Consider the following 17,804-nt stretch of genomic DNA (forward strand, 5'->3'; position numbering starts at 1 on the left):
GTGATAATTGAAATTAATCTGACTTGAGGCTAATCAACAATTAGATTAAGATTGAACTTTTCATTTCAATTCAGTTAATTCAGCAACTAGATAAGGATATTGAGAGAGAGAGGAAAGTAAATTAATGATTAATTAACTTTCAATGTTGTTGATTGTAAACAATCAATGGATTTAACAACAATTTAACTACAGAAAACTGGACAGTTACATGATTAATGACCAATTGCTTCTGGTCACCAACAGTTAATAACAACAACGATAATAATAATAATCATGTTAACAGTGATAATAACATCATTTACCAAACCAATTAGATGAAGTAAATGACTATGATGATGATGATGATGTCGATGATGATTAGATTTAATTGTGTTTAATTCACTTTGCAACAATCATTGTGATCACAATTTGTTGATTACATTTATTTGGTGTAAAAAAATTGAAAGGGAGATTAAGGTCAAATTGTATAACTGTTATTTAATTGTGAAGGTTAAATTTTGGTTGTGTATTTGATCACAATTAACTTTGAGCCTCAACTAACTAATTTAGGGTTAAACAATCAACGTTTTTTAATGATTGTAATTAACAGCAAATCAAATGTAAGAAAAAAAAGAAAAGTTTATCAAAAATTTTCATCGGAAAGGAAATGTTTTAACTGTCCAATTGTTGGTTAATTGTAGTGGCAATTAAATTAACTAATGTAGAAGAGAGAAAATATTTAATGTAAATTAACAGTTAATTGTGATTAAGAGCAATATATCCCAGGGCTAAATTGTGTTTATAAGGCAAAGGAAACCATCAGTGATTAACTAATTTCCAATTTTTCCGATAAAATTAATAAATTTTTCTTCTTAATTTGATGATTTTTTTGTTAATCGTCATAAATTAATTGCGATTATGTTAATTTACCTGATCCGTTTTCATGATTAACGTATTATGTATACATTGTAGTAAACTGACAATTAGTAAATCATATTATTGGGACTTTGATTGTTGATTAACAGTTGAACCAATCTAGTGGTAAATTATAATTAACTATCAGGAGAAAAAAGTAAAAGTTAATTGTAACATTAAAATCATAAATTACTATTGGATTAACTTGTTGATTTTGTCGTTAATTAAGGTTAGATTTTGATTTGGAAAGGTGATAATTATCACAAAATTAATCAAAATCAATCAATTGAACAATCAACTAACTGATTATTCAATGAAAAGTTTCACAACAACAATTTAAATCGCGGGAAAAATAAACGGTAAACAAAATCTAGATCACAATTAATCAATGAAACATTGACGATAATATTGATTACCTGTAATCATTTTGTTTTTGTATAAAATTAACGGTTAATTTGATTGTTATCATTTAAATTGTTAGCAAATTGGAAACGGATTGAGTTTCAGATGAGCCTGAACAACAAAAAAAATCAGAATCAAATGAAGATGATGATGATGATGATTATTGTGATTTAGATGATTATCATTAAAGGAAATGAGAAGATAATTTATCTTTTCAAGAATAGATTCAAAAGTTGGAATCAGGATGATGATGTTCATCATCATTATCATGAAGATATAATTGTAATCTGAAACTCCAAATGAGATAAACATGATGAATATTCAGTTGAAACTGAAACATTTATGATACTGTTTTTCCTACAAGAATTTAACAATCTTCAATCTTGATCTTAATTCAAACAATCAAATTTGATTATAATTAAAGAAAAAAAACTCTAATTCTAAAAATTGAAACAATTTATCAAATTACAATTCTAATTGTGATTGTAATTGTAATTGTGATCGTTTAACTTTTTTACAACAGGGAAAAAAATCCTCACGAATCGTTGAGTTCGAGGCCTGAACTTTAGGTACTCTTGAAAATCGAGTGAAACTTTTTCCCCATTTAAATGTTAATTGTTCAATCTAATTATCTGATAAATCACCAAGTTCATTGATTTAATTGTGAATTTATGATCAGCATTATTAAAGGTTTACATGGTCAATCGGTGCGATGGATTAACGCCTCTCATAATTAACCTCAAGTTAATTATTGTGAGACAAAAACAATTATTGTGATTAATTAATCACAATCAATATCGATTTTACTGATTGGATTAGTTGATAAAATGATTAATTGTTGAATTAAAGTGAGAAAATGATAAAACCATCAAAAAGCAAGTATACAAAATATTGGACATTTACCTTGATTAGTAAATTGCAGTTTTAATTGTTCATATCGGTAATCAACACAATCAGTTGAGAAAGTCCCGAGAATTGAATTTAAACAAACTAATCGTTAATTAACTGAACAAATTTATCAAAATTAATCAATTCAATTGAATTGAGTTTCTCTCTTTCACTTTATTTGGATTTTGTTTTAATTAATTTGGATACAAAATCGTTAATCAATAACTTCCAGGTAAATTGTTGATTTAAAATTAATACGATACGTTAATTGTTATTAAATCAACTTATCCTCGAGCAAATATAATCACAATTAAATCATTTTTTCTCATGACATTTGATTTATTTATCGTAACAATTTAAATTATCGTAAACAAAATGGTTACCATAATAATATTATCATTACATAAACTGTTGAAAGTAACAATCAGTTAATTGGTTGGATATATATTGTTGTTTAAATTGTTGATTGGCCATTTAAATTTTAATTTAGATTAAATTGTTTACAATTTAAATTGGCAAAAGCAAAAAATAAACAAACAAACAATCAACAAGAAAACAATCAGAAATTGTAATTAGATTCAATTGGTAATAATAAATTGCTACAATTAACAAAGTAACAATCTCGAAAAATGTTTGATCAACTCTTTTGATAATTTAACCATTTAAATCAAAAGTGATAATCATCATAAACCAACAACATCATGTTGATAGTAATTAACTTGATTACTTGTAAATGATGAAAGTAGATATTGGTCAAGAAAATAGTGATGCAATATTTATTATCAACTTCCTCATCAGCTGATGGTCATTTTCAATCATCAATCGTAATCAAAACATTTGATTATTAATCAAATCAAATGATCAACTTGATGAAATGAAAAAATTTGTTGTTCCTTTCATTTAATTTGATGAAATTTGTTTTACCTTAACGGTTATCAGATTCACCCTTTTAAATTGTTGCTTACAATTAGAATTGAAATTATCATTAATTATCTTAATCATGATGATAATGATGATGATAGGCTGGGTTTCCGTTGGAAACAAGATCTTAATTGTAATCTAATTAGCTGATTAATTGTGATTGTTTCTAAACATTTTTCAACACAATTTATCATAAGGTTTGTATTAATATTTGTTTGTCTCAATGAAATTAACGTTGCAGATTTAATTTGTAGCTGAGTTTTGTTAATTGTCATATTAATGGGCATCTCATGTTTACAGATTAAGGTGAATATGGGACATGATAAGTGACATTAATTGTCCACTTTGTTGGGCTGATTAGGACGCTAAAAACGTGCTAGGTCAGTGATGAACTTACCGAGTGACCAGGACAAAGTGTTAAAAATAATCTAGTCAAAAATTTGGGTTAATTTACCTTTGGGAATCCAGTTTAATGAGAAAAAGGTAATTGTTGATTAACCAAAGCTGCTTAATGATTAACAATTAATGTGGTAACAAAAGGTAAAATTTGACAACAATTAACAATAGATTCAGTCATCATTTAATCATCATCATCATCACTTATTGTCAACGGAAACCATTTGATTGGATGTGTGATAAAAAATTCATTAGAACTCATTTAATCCGTTAATCTGTTAATCCTTTTTATGTCTATGGATTAGTTTGCATCTTAATCTTAATTGATGATTATCATCTTGTAAAGGAAAATGATTTGATAATAATTTTCTATCTTTCTCTTTGCAATTGTAACTAAATTCAGTTTCATGATGGTTAATAATTGGAACTTGCTGATGATCAGGTGAAAGTGAATGATGAGAAAATGATGATGATAGAAATGGAGAGAAAATATTAATTGAAATTGGGTCAAATGATGAGGAATGATGAAGATAAAAATTTAGGGTAATTTAAGTTGGTTACAAGTTTTAAATCAAATCATCATCTCGAAGATGATTATTATTGTGATGATGAAGATGATTAGTTAAACTTCCTGCAATTCATTTCATGGTTTATGTTAACAACTTTTTTCTTCATACTGATTGTCTTATGAAATGATGATTAAAATGATTTACTTTTTCATGGTAAACATGATGATCAAAGTAGTTGATTAATATTATATTTTTTTTGCTTCTTCTGAGCAAATGATTGGGAAAAAAAAGTGAGTGATAAAAATCAAAACTGAATCAAATCAATGAAGTTTAATGCAAATCAATTGCAATTTCAATTTGATTTGATTTGATTTGAGTTTTAATCAACAACAACAACAAGAAAAGCAAAGTTATCCATCAAAATTTGATTTGAAACAATTAACCATTTTCAAAGTGATTGGTGATTCTATCTAACAATCTATTATTATCTTAGGATGTTAATTGTTTACAATTGGATATTGATTGTCGATGAGGATGAGGAAAAATGATTTACACCGGATTATCCTAATCCTGGAAATTTAGTTTGTATATATAAGGGATAAGGTCAAGTTCGAGTTAGAACAAGATGAAAACAAGTTCGATAATGACGATCAGGTTACTGATTGTGTCGATGATGATGATGATTAGATTGATTGTTGCCAAGAAATTAAGGTGAAAATAAATGTGAAATTGTGGATAAGTTCAAGATCGATATTTACAATTAATATTATTATTACTTTTTCTCCTTGTTTATCAAAAAGAAGAAAGAAAATAATGAATTGATTTAATTTGTTAATATCGATCGATAAACGTTAATTATCAACAATTTACTCATTTATAATAAATAATTTTCACTTTTTATTAATTTAGTTCAATGTGTCCGCAAGGGTTTACAATTAGCTGTATTGAGATTCAATCAGTTTCATCATTAATTTAGTTTTGTTTCTGTAAAGTTTTGATTAGTTTTTGTTTCTTACCTGTTTATCATTATGAACATGATTGATGAACTGGATTGAAAATTATTATAATTATCATGATAATCAACTAATGAAGTGAAAGTGAATGTTATTTAGCTCACACACCTTTAATATCCCAATGTTAATGTTAATTTTGGGTTAAAACAAGGAAAATATAATAAATTGTAATCAGTTTAAATTAACAGTTACAATAAGTAACAATTAATTAATTGGGATGTGTATGTAATACTTCAGGTCCAATAGAGCTTAAGGTTTAAGGAAATAATTAACTGAGTGATGAGTTAGATTATCTCTTAATCAAATTAGAATTAGCAAAAAGAATAAGTAACTTACTCCTTAATTGTTAATTTCTTTTTTTTTGTTTCGAGAATTTCAATCTGATTGTTGGTTTCGAAATCCTGGTTTCGATAACTGGTTCGAGTTCCGTTAGGCCGGACATCGAATTTGCGTTGAACTTTAGTTCAGGTAAAATTAGGAACCAGAGAGAGAGAGAGAGTTTGAAATTCGTGGGGAAAGTTGAACAATTAGATTTCGACCTCAGGTCATTGAGAAACTTTCCATTGGTATGATGGTGAGAAGATCTTTTCGTTGACTCAGAGAATTGAGAGTTCGAAAAGGTGATCGATGATTCTTGTAGATGGTAAAATTTCAATGGAATTAAATTCATTTTCTTTCTTGGTCTCGATCAAGATTCGAACGGGGAAAAGTTGATCACTAAGATATGAAATAGTTCGTGAAAATTGGTAACAATTAAGTGTATCTGATTGTACGAACAGCAAATGAGCTACAGTTTTCTTAATGAAGAGCAATTAAATGACTGAAAAGACCTTTAAAATTATCAACTGATTGTAATCATTTGGTTAATTTGATTAACTAAACGATAATATTAGAAAAGTTATCTAAGAGATTTAAATTGTTTCGAAATAGTTAAACGAAAGATTTGCTATTAAATTATGATAATTAAAGGACAAGTGATAATGTATCCAAGATGATATCAGATAAAGTGAGTTAATTGTTGATTAATTTTCACTTTCCTTTAATTTTGAATTGATTATTAATTGTTGTTTGTTGTTGTTTGTGATTCACAAAATTGAATAACATTAATGAAACAATAAAAGGTTACGAGATAAGTTAAAGATAATAAGTAGGCGTTCATATTATGATTGTTGTTGGACTCGTTGTCCGAACGGGTTCATGTTCGTTAGCACGTGATGAGAAAAAGAAAGAGCCAAAAAGAAAGACAAGTCTCTCTTCATATTCGTCATCATCTTTTTACTTACTTTTTCTCTTTCCTTCAAGAGAAAAAAAATCATGTTCGCTTTCTCTTGGCCTCATCTCGAATTAGCCTAAATTTGGTTTACTCCCGCAACTCTTTCTCTCTCTCCCTCTCTTCGTCATCTTCCTTTCTCTCTCTCTCTCCATCTCTCTCTTCTTCTTTCTTATTCTTTCTCTCTCATCTTCATCATCTTCATCATTCCCTCCCTCTTTCTCACACTGATCTGTAAGAATAGTCAGACTCAATCGCGAATCAAGTCCACTTTCGACTTTACCGTTTGACCATTAGTATGAATCGAAAACGTAAGTAAAAACTTATAACTGTAAATTAAATTGTTCTTTTTGTTATTAATATAAACAATTTTCTAATCTCTTCTCTTAATCTATCTCCTAATCCAATAGAGATTAACCAATTGTATCAGTGAATGTTGACCAATTATGGAATTGTAACCAGATTTTAATCTGGATCTTTTTCCTTCTGAGGATTCACTGTAACTCTCTTTGCTCTCTGTCTTAATTACAATCAAACAACGAAATTGTGTTTCAATTTAATTCTCGCCGGATCATATAAGCATCATCACCATCATCATCATCATCATAACAATCTAACAATTAACAACATCTCTACGAATCAATTTAAAGTGTTTGTGCAATTCCAACATCAAACATGTTCCAACAATTTACTCCAAGTTTCATATGTTTAATATTAACTGTTACTCTTTCTAACGGAATATTACTTCCTCGTCGATTATCACCTGAGAATCATGATGAGTCCATTTTATCGCCGGTTTTCAGTCCACTTCAACTCGAAGATACTTTTCACCTTGCCAAGGACATTGTCGTTCAACGACGTAAACTCGAGGCCAATCTTGAAAGAGACGGTAAGACTATTAATCTATCATGATAATCTCACCTTAATCCAAGAGTTTGATCCAATTTTAAGAAAATCAAATCAATCGTTAATCAGAACAATTAAATTTCAATATTTCACTGATTATGATGATTAGAGAGCTAGAAAATCAGTGTCAATTAAATTAAATGGCAAGTTGATTAATTAATTAGCTAAATTACGTTGATTAATTCATACATCATAAGAGTGTTTGAATTAAAGATGATTTTGTGTTAATTGTTGAAGAAAAGTTTATTCTTCCTGTAAATTTAATTTGATTTGATTTACTAATTGTTGATCCATTTTGAAGATTCACAACCTTCATCATTTTATTACAATTAAATTATAAACAATTAGTTTATTGACTAATTGACCTTACAAGATTAATTGGTTAAGAGTTATTACAAGGAAAATTAATCAACAATTAAAATGAAAATCAATCAATGTCAAAGGGAAAAGAAATTAACTTTCTCAATAATTTAATTTTAGATAAACAATTAACTAACCACTAATTGTATTCTCAAGATTTTTTTTCAATTGCAATCAAATTAAATAAAGTCAACAAGTTTATCAACCAGGAATTAATATCATAATCATCATACTAATTATAAATCTAGACTGAAACAATCAACAATCAAATTAAAAAGTTAAAAATCGTAATTGAAAAGTTGAAGAGAGAGAGAAAAATTTTAAAATCAAATAAATTACACCCAAAGTCTGAATAATTTATATCACAATTAACTTTTAATTTGATCCAAAATGAGCATCACAATTAAAACTAATCATTGAGACACAATCTTAAATTACTAACAACTTTTTTTTTATACTTTTCCATTCATATTAATATATTAAAAGAAAGTAAAAAAGATTAAGACAAATCATCCCAATGATTTAATTAATCAAACCCTTGAGCAAATGATTATTACTTAATCATGTTAATCAGTTTACAATTAACAGTAATCATGGTAATAATAATAATAATATCCAATAAGAATATATATTAATAAGTATATATATAAATCGGTTTAAAGGTCAGTCTACAAAAACGATTCGGACATTATGATGTCGACGATAATTATTACGATTAGTCTTATGTGTAAGAGAAAAACAAAAATCAACTTTTTTTAATTGTGTCTCATTAACTTTTCCAACTTGTTATATTAATCTGTCAATATATCACTTTTGATCGGTTGATCATGTTGATCAGCATGATTATTACTTAATCATTTCCCTATGATTAAAGCTCCTACGGCAAAGTATTAACAGTCTCTCATCATTTTTTATATTCTCATTTCCATCTTAATATTGTTATTACTTATCGACGCCTTGTTAATCATTTGTACCAACTACCGATTGACCTGGAAAACTGATTTCGCCAAATCTATCACAGTAGGCCATACTTTCATCATCTTCATCTTCATCTTCATCTTCATCCTCATCATTTTCAGTTTCATCTTCTTCATCCTCTCTCTCTCTCTCTTTTGTATTAGGTGTTTATTTTTGATTCATCTTCATCACTATTATTATCATTATCATTTTGTCTCTCACTTAACATTGTTTGTGATTGAAAACCTAATCACAACAATTTAAACAATTGGCAAAGTGATTAGTAAATCAATCGTTGTTATCCTAATCTTAATCTTGATTTAGAAAATAATATCAATCAACAACCTTTGAATCTGTTAATCTGTTTGTCTTTGTATCAATTTAACTTTTCTTGGAATAACTTTTTTCGTTAACAAATTTAATCCAGTTAATCCGATTAAAACTTTTCTATTCTTTAATAATTAATATTAAAGAGCATAAAGAGGTAATTTAAATACGTGTTATCATTAGATGGTCAGTGAGATGATAAATTGATCCAATTGGTCAAGAACTTGAATCTCAAAACTGGACAAAGTTTTCCAAATACTAATTAATAGATCTTGAATCTTTAATTAGTAGTTATTGTCAATCAAGTCCATAGAGGACACACAAAGAATTAGTAAAACTATTAACTGTTGGATTGTCACTTTCACTGAATGACCTTAGTGGTTATTAATTAATATCATTTTTTTTTGACAAGAACAATTAATTTTGACCCTTAGGTGAATGAAGGTTTAATTATAAAAAAAAAGAGTAAAGTTAATTGTTGCTCATCATCAACTAGAAGTATCCAACTAATAACCATTTCCGTTGTCCAGTTAATTGAATAATTATTTTACCTTCGATAATTGAGTTGCAATTAACAGTCCAGTCCAGTTAATTAATCCTAAATTGTGAATTACAGGTAACAATTAAAAAAAAAGATGCTCAAATTTTGACCTTATTCAACGTTGAATATATAACATAAAGATGAGTCTCATTTGGACCATCATCATGTCCAAGTATTTGCTCAGTGTAATCAGATAATGATGATGATGATGATGATGATGATGATGATGATGATAACAATGATGATGCGTGGGGATATTATTACTTGTCTTCATCTCTTTTTCATCCTCATCATTGTTTTTTTTGCTACATTTAATTTACTTTGATAAAGATTCATGTTTACTTCCCATGATCTTGTTTTCACAATCAAAATTAACCATATTAACGTAATAATAATAATAATATAAAAGTTCAATGGTCAATCTAATCCAATCTCATATGATTCATATTATTTTTCATGTTGATTAAATAAACAGGTAAGATTAAAATTAACTGTACAACAATCAACATTATTAAGATAACAATATGAAAAAAAGTAAACATTTAAATTCAACATGAATGATAACGGAACTTTTTTTTTGTAATTCTTACCTTTACCTGAAACTGATTAACTATTAATGTAAATTATCATGATGATAATGATGATGATGATGATGGTTATTTTAATAACACAATCAAAAGTAATAATAATCATGATAATTATGTTAAGCCTGATGATGATCATGTAAAAATGAAGATGATGATGATATTCAACTTGTATTTAGAATCTAAATTGAATTGAGATTTAATTCTGTAATTCAGAATGTTAATCAGGATTAGAAATTGAAATTTAATCAATATTACAATTTATTTAAAATTAAAAGATGATGAAATAGTAATTGAAATTAATCTCGATTAATTAATAATCAATCAATATGATGAAAATATCGTTGAACTGATTGATTGAAATAATAATAGCAGTTGATAAATTGACCGATTTCATTGAGAGAAATGTTAACAATTAAATTTGATTACCATTGAAATGTTGTTTAAATTTATCATTATTATATTGTTACACAATTTGTTTATTGTAATACTAAATCAATTGTTAATTGTTGATTAATAGAATTAAATAATCTCTCTCTCTCTCTCTCTCTCTCTTGATTAAATCCATTGAATTGACATAAACTTAAACTTGACCCTATCAAATGTTAATTGTTGTTAACAATCAACAGCAGCACCAATTGGTTTGTATTGGTAAAATTGATTGTCATCTAAATTTAATTGTCCAACAAACAACTTGTCTCATCAGTTAAACATTCAAAGTTATCATGAATCTATTATTAGTTAATAATGTTATTACAACGTTATTAGTTTGTTATTGTGATTGTTGTTGCCCTGTTGATTAGGTGAATGGTCAAGATGATGATGGTCACTTTTGATTAACCCTCTTGAGGCTATTTTTAATTCACAAACAAATATACAAATCAAACAACCATAATAGTAGAAACATTTTGGCCTCGATTTTTTGTTTCTCTCCGCCGACTTAATATCTTTTCACTTATATTCAAATGATTCCAATTTCTTTCACTCAATCGATTAACAGGATTAAGGATTAACACGAATTAATTAATTGTATTATCTGATTAATAATCATATTCGTGTATGGGTGGGCTCCTTTATCTTGTGTAATTATCATGTCATCGTCTTTGCTATCACCTTAATTAAAAGATAGATGGATAATTGTTTCACTAATTAACATGATTAACCTTTGAAAATTCAAGTTTCATTTTTGATTGGAAATTTTTTCCAATCATTTGATGAAATTTATTCACTCTCAATGAATCGTTATCATAATTAACTGATTAGATAATTAATCTTTCATCTCTTGATATATATATATCAAGTTAATCTTTGTAGTTCCGGTTCTTGGATTGATTTTTTTTTCGCTTCGATATTTGATTAATTTGATTATTATTAATGAATAACTTTCGATTTTGTTTTTCGATTTGATTATTGATGATAAATTTTTAATTCTTCCAACAGGTTTGATAACTGATATGAGTAAAGAATCAGCTGTTACTCGTCATCAAGCAGTTACTACAACGTTAGAACGAGGAAATGATTTAGAAAAGCGCCAAGAAGTTTTTGAAGAAATGAGTAAACTTCTTGCTCGAAAGTAAGTTTTTCCGTTCTGTTTCAAAACGATTCATTCTGATTCACAATTAGATGATTAACTGGATAACTTTTTCTATATTTAAAGTATGTCCTATGATCCAATTGTACCCGCTGCAACTGGAATTGCATTAGCACGTATTGAACTAGTGGCACCCGAAACACGACAAGCAATAGCCAATTGTAAGGAAGATCAACATTTCCATTGTGATCCATATAAACCATTCAGAAATTCTGACGGTTCATGTAATAATCTTCACAATCCAAGCTGGGGAACACCATTCAATTGTTTCACTCGATTGATTCCTCCATCATATGCCGATGGACTATCAGCTCCTCGTATCTCAGTGACCGGAAGTTTACTGCCCAACCCAAGAGTTTTATCAGCTGTACTTCATCGGGATCTAAACTACCCTGCAACTTACACCCACATGACTATGCAATATGGTCAATTTTTTTCCCATGACATTGCCTTCACTCCAAGTTCAAGAACAAGTGAGTTAGAAGTTCCCAATATCAACCAATCGATATCACAATTAATACTCAAATAATTGTATTTCCTTTTCCTTTTTCCACAGAGGATGGTAAAATGATCCAATGTTGTCCACCATCACCAAATAATCACCCTCAATGTTACCCAATTTTGGTTCCAAAGGAGGATCCATTTTATAGTGGATACAATGAGTATTGTCTTAATTTTGTCCGAACTGCAATGTGCCCACAATGTAAATTAGGTGAGTAACTATTAATTAATTGTCAATCAATTGGAAATCTAATTGAATTTTATCTCTTTCCCATCGGATGCATTTTCTTTAGGACCAAGAGAGCAAATGAATCAAATCACCTCCTTTATCGATGGTTCCATGGTCTATGGAAGCATGGAAAATGAAACTCGATCACTTTGGACTCGATCTGGACCAGGTAAGTTAAAGAGAACCCGAAAGTTATCAACAAAAATATATCTATTAATTTCTAATCAGCTGGAAGAATGCACATCTCTGTGGATGCTAATGGAGGTGAATTGTTACCTCATTCACCTGAGCCCGATTCTGATCAATGTAGTAAACCTTCAGAAAACATGTATTGTTTCAAAGCAGGTAAGATGATAATTCTGATAATGATGATGAAAAATTGGAATTGAAATCGTAATGAAATCGTATTTTTTTTCTCATTTATCTAAATCAAGGTGACAAACGTGTGAATCAACATCCAGCACTTACCTCACTTCATGTTGTCTTCCTCCGTCAACATAATAAAATTGTCAATGAATTAAAAGCAATCAACCCACACTGGGATGGTGAAAGACTTTACCAGGAAGCAAGGTAAACATACACTACATCAAATTAACGGTTAACAATTAACTCAAAATCACAACTAACTGTGCAAAGACCGGTAAAGAGTTAAGACTTTATCGTAAATACAGAAACAACAATCAGTAAATTTATCAACAGAACAAAAAAAAACCTCCAACGCAATTACATTGAACATGATTATTTGATTCTGATTGTGATTATATGAAATGATGAACGAAAATCCTGATTAAGGAAACTGATTGAAGAAGAAGAAAACAATTTAGATTTGATTATTTAAACCAATACATTGATTAACCTAATTTTTTTCTCTTCCATTGATCATTATGAGTATGATGATCATCCATCAACTCGTATTGTTTTAAATCATGTTTTCTAAATCAACCCAACTAAAGATTGATCATCAACCTTTACAAATTGCGATTCTTTCATTGTTTTTATCACTTAATTTTATTCAAATACTTTTTCCTTTTAAATCATCACCCAAATTTGATTGTGAGACAATTAATGATTATCATTTGAATTTTTGATCTTCTATCTCTCTCTTTCACTCAATTTAGACGAATCAATGTCGCTCAGATTCAGATGATTACCTTTGGTGAATGGCTTCCATTGATTATCGGTCCTGATGCTATGAAGTTCTTGAAACTTTACGTTCTCCCCTATGGTTTTACTGAATACGATCCTTACACTAATCCAAATATTATCAATGAATTTGCTGGAGCTGCTTTTAGATTTGGTCATTCATTGGTCAACAGTGTTTTCGCTGAGATTCTTGAGAATGGTAAACCTTCAGGTTATCGATTGAGGGAAAACTTTTTCACTCCATTCGGTTTGTATCATGGTCAATTGGATGCCGTTATTCGTGGTCTAGTTTCCCAAGCATCACAGAATCGTGATCCATTCATCTCACAAGATATGAAGAATCACTTATACCGACCAAAGGACTCACCCTATGGACTTGATTTACCAGCGTTTAATATTCAACGAGGTCGAGATCATGGTATCTCTGGTTACACTTCTTACCTTAAATTTTGTTTCGATGAAAAAATTTACGATTGGCATCAATTGGATCAATATATGCCCACATCTCAACGAACTAAATTCCAAAATCTTTACAAGTAAATGAAAACTAATTACTTTCTAGTTGACCATCAAATGATTAACCTTTTTTTCCTCTCTTAATCTCATCCATTATTTAGATCTGTTCATGATATTGATCTTTTCTCAGCTGGATTAGCTGAATATCCCTTACCTGGTGCTGCTGTTGGACCAACATTCACTTGTGTCATTGGTATTCAAATGTACAACCTTAAATTTGGTGATCGTTTCTGGTTTGAACATCGTGATCAAGCTGGATCATTTTCACCAGGTAATTAACTTTTAATCAACTAAAATAAACTAATTGTGAAGTAAAAACAAATCAAATAGTAACAAGTCATGAATGAATATGAAATCAAGTTAATTCATTCAACTCCTTTTACCCTCAGGTTAATTGTAAAAAAAAGTATGACATGAAAATCACATTGATAATCATTAACAACAATTAAAACTCAAAATGATTTCTTCAAATATGATTTAGCTTAAGAAATAGATTAACAATTAATATTATCTGATTATATTATTATTTGATATTAATAGTAATCGATACAATTAATTGGATTATGTATAAATTTGATATGATTAGGGTGTATTAGAGATTAACAAGATTAATTTAATTGCTGACCGATTATGACAATTGATTTAATCAGTTGATTGACCCGATAAAGAAGCCACGAGAATGCAATTTAATTATAAGCTTTTATTTTAATGGTGATGATTAAAATCAATGAGATTAATTTGAATGATGATGAAAATATTTGAGAATCGTTTTGATTAAAATCTAAACACTTAGTTAATTTAGTTAATCAATTTGATAGGAATTAAAATTATCAATTGAGTTGAAACTTTTTTTTTCTTTCCAAATCAATTATATAATCAATTGTTAATTCAATGAACCCTTTCACTTTTGGTTTTACTTAACCAACAATCAAATTGTTGTATAAATTAAATTGTTACAATATAAATCTATTATTAAATTGCTCTCCAGACAGTAGTTAGTTGATTAGTTAGTTAGTTAGTATTATTTATCATTAAATGACACCAATCAATCAGCATCAATTATATTTATAATATTAATCAACCATTGTCAAGTTTATTGGGATGAAAATTTCCCAAACTAATCAACTAATTGTTGTCTTAACAAAAAGCTCACAATTTAAAGATGATTAACTAATTGTTGTGAAAAATTTTTTCTCCTCTTCCAGATCAACTTCAAGAACTTAGGAAAACAACATTCGCTCAGATCTTATGTGCCAATAGTGACAAATTGAGTTATATCCAGAAAAATGTATTCCGAGGAGAATCACAAAGGTAAGAACACAATTAAGCTAAATTGTTAACAATTAAAATTGATTGTTAAGAGAAAACAAAAGTCTACAACAACAACAACAACAACATGATGCAAGAGAACAGGTTTATGAATGATTGTAATACTATTAACCATTGAACGGAAATTGTAACGGTAAATTTTCAGAAGCAAATTGTAAGTTTGTATTTTTCCTTTGACTGTGTTAATTGTTTCATCCAATTGAAAAGTAATTAGATTTTATTTTTATTTACCACGAGAATATCATCTAATATTAATTATTAATATTACTCTCGAGCACGCACTCATGCCTCACGCTTATCAATCTCGTACCAAATTAATTCATCAAAACGTGTTTATTTATTGTAGTTGCGAATGGTGATTAAAATGATTAGGAAAAGATGTTAAACTGAATCAAGTTAATTTAGAAATGATCATCATTTGAATGGTGTTTGTGTGTAGACTGATGAACGAAAAAACACCATTAACATACATTTAATCGTAACAATCAAGTTAATCATGGTTAAGATGAGTGAGTGAGAGAGAGAGAAAGGTTCACTATATGTAGATTAGTTGAGGAAATTTATTCATTATGATTAGTGATTAACAGTTAGACGATTCTGAGAGATGGACAAATGTTTGAATAATTAAATGTAGAAAAGGAAATAATCAAAAATTGTTTCGAACTGAATCAAATTAACCAATTGATGAGAGAAAGATTAACTTGTTAACTGTGATGAACACTTTTTTTTTCATCACTAATCCGGAAACAGTTTTATCATCATCGTGATTGTTAATGGTTTCAACACAATTTAAATTGTTGCGATGTGATGATTAATACATTTTCTGATTGTTAAAGTAATTTAATCAGTTGAAGTTTTTTTTTTCTTCATCTACTTTGCTTGAACAGTTTGAGACATTGATTCAAGTTGAAAGTGATTTTTTTCTTGCTTCTTGATTCTTTCATCAATTTAATTGTTTTCTCCTCACTTTCCATCATCAGCTGATTGTTGGCATGATTAACTAATTGTTTTACTCTTTTTCCGTTAATTTCAACAGAAATCCAGTTGTACCATGTAAATCACTTCCAACTCCTGATTTAAGGGCATGGAGAGAGACATTAAATTATCCTGGATCTGAGGTTCCAAACAATTATCATCCTTAATTAATTTCTAGGGAAAAACTTTTTATTTTTTAAATCTAATTTTAATTACTTTGATTGGACAATTAACAGATTTAAGATTATAATTGATATTAGCAAATAATCAACGACATGGGAACACAATTGAAGATTAATTTTTCAATTAATTCGCCGTTTTAATTAACTTGAAAATGTTGCGAAATCTAATTAGTAAAATTATCATGATTACATCTCATCAATTGTATACAATCAAATCATCAGAATCATCATCATCATCATCATCATCATCGTTATCATCTTAATGATTGTTACAATTAACGTTTCCATCAATCATGATCCATTGAATTTCAGCTTGAAAGAAATGAAATTGAAACGATTTATATCAAAAAGCAAATTAGATTCTAATTACAATCAATTGAATCTTTAATTATATCAATGAATATATTTTTTAATTGTGTTTTTCAATCAAACCTAAATTTCCCTGACAACAATTACCCATTATAATTATTAATTAATTAATAAATAAATGTAAATATAAAAAGAGAAAGTTGAGATTTTTTTTTGAAAAAAAAATTCGCGCAAAAAAAGTTTGGTAATAATTAAAATCGTTGAACAATTAAAAGTTTCTCATGTTAATTATATTGATGATTAACATTGATTGTGATGGTTAATCAGTATTGATAATCTTGTATGAGCAATCAATTGGGATCCAGGTAATAATTGTAAATTGTTAACCAGTTAAATTAACAACAAGAGTAACAAGGTTTCCCATTGAGTGATTGATTGTTGATCACAATTAAGATTCAAGTTGATTTGTTGTTGTTAAATTTGTACATATAAATTGTTCAGGTCATAAAACAATTGGTTATTGATTATTAAATTGTGATTTAACTGTTACTCTTGTTGGTAATTGTTGATTACTGTTATAACAATAAACATTAAATTGTTATCATGAATCCGTGATAATCATTAATAAATTAAGGTTATCAAATATGAATTACAAATGATTAAGATGATTGTGATGAATTGAGTTTCCTCTGTTTACAATTAAGCTTTTTTTTCAGTTAATTTGAATAAATCTATTTCTTATTCATCATTAAATTGTAATCAACACACAAACAAAATTAACCTGCAACAATTTAATGAAAGTTTATTTTTAATGGGAAAATAAATTGGCCTGATTATATTAATAATAATCAACCATCAATTTATAATTAAACTACATGATACTGATTATGAATTAATCATCTTCAAAGAGATTAATTGGTTGACCATCATAATCAAATTGATTCTCGGGGAAAAAAAAGAGACTTTAATTATTGATGGAAAATTAATTAACTTCATCTTAATTGTAATCAAAGTTTATTGTCTTTGAATCAATCAAATTAAGTAAATATATATAAGATAAA

The 17,804-nt window shown here is 28.1% G+C and overlaps 1 protein-coding gene across 1 annotated transcript; it reads left to right on the forward strand.

Annotated features, from left to right (window-relative positions):
• The first annotated feature begins 6,751 nt into the window (after nucleotides 1-6,751).
• On the forward strand, nucleotides 6,752-16,942 carry LOC128389286 (peroxidase-like). Its single transcript, XM_053348842.1, has 11 exons — nucleotides 6,752-7,182; nucleotides 11,409-11,541; nucleotides 11,626-12,032; nucleotides 12,116-12,271; nucleotides 12,354-12,458; nucleotides 12,518-12,634; nucleotides 12,724-12,859; nucleotides 13,408-13,968; nucleotides 14,050-14,219; nucleotides 15,154-15,259; nucleotides 16,314-16,942. The coding sequence occupies exons 1-11, from the start codon at nucleotides 6,969-6,971 to the stop codon at nucleotides 16,417-16,419; spliced, it is 2,211 nt and encodes a 736-aa protein (XP_053204817.1). The 5' UTR covers nucleotides 6,752-6,968; the 3' UTR covers nucleotides 16,420-16,942.
• Nucleotides 16,943-17,804: the final 862 nt, after the last annotated feature.

The sequence above is a fragment of the Panonychus citri genome, unplaced genomic scaffold (assembly GCF_014898815.1).
Source record: "Panonychus citri isolate SS breed McGregor unplaced genomic scaffold, ASM1489881v1 Contig00107, whole genome shotgun sequence".
NCBI classification, from domain to species: Eukaryota; Metazoa; Arthropoda; class Arachnida; order Trombidiformes; family Tetranychidae; genus Panonychus; species Panonychus citri.

Coding starts and splice junctions, on each gene's coding strand:
- LOC128389286 (XM_053348842.1), top strand. CDS start 6,969: ATGTTCCAACAATTTACTCCAAGTTTCATATGTTTAATATTAACTGTT. Junction 12,635..12,723: donor CATGTATTGTTTCAAAGCAG/GTAAGATGATAA, acceptor ATCTAAATCAAG/GTGACAAACGTGTGAATCAA. Junction 13,969..14,049: donor AAATTCCAAAATCTTTACAA/GTAAATGAAAAC, acceptor TCCATTATTTAG/ATCTGTTCATGATATTGATC.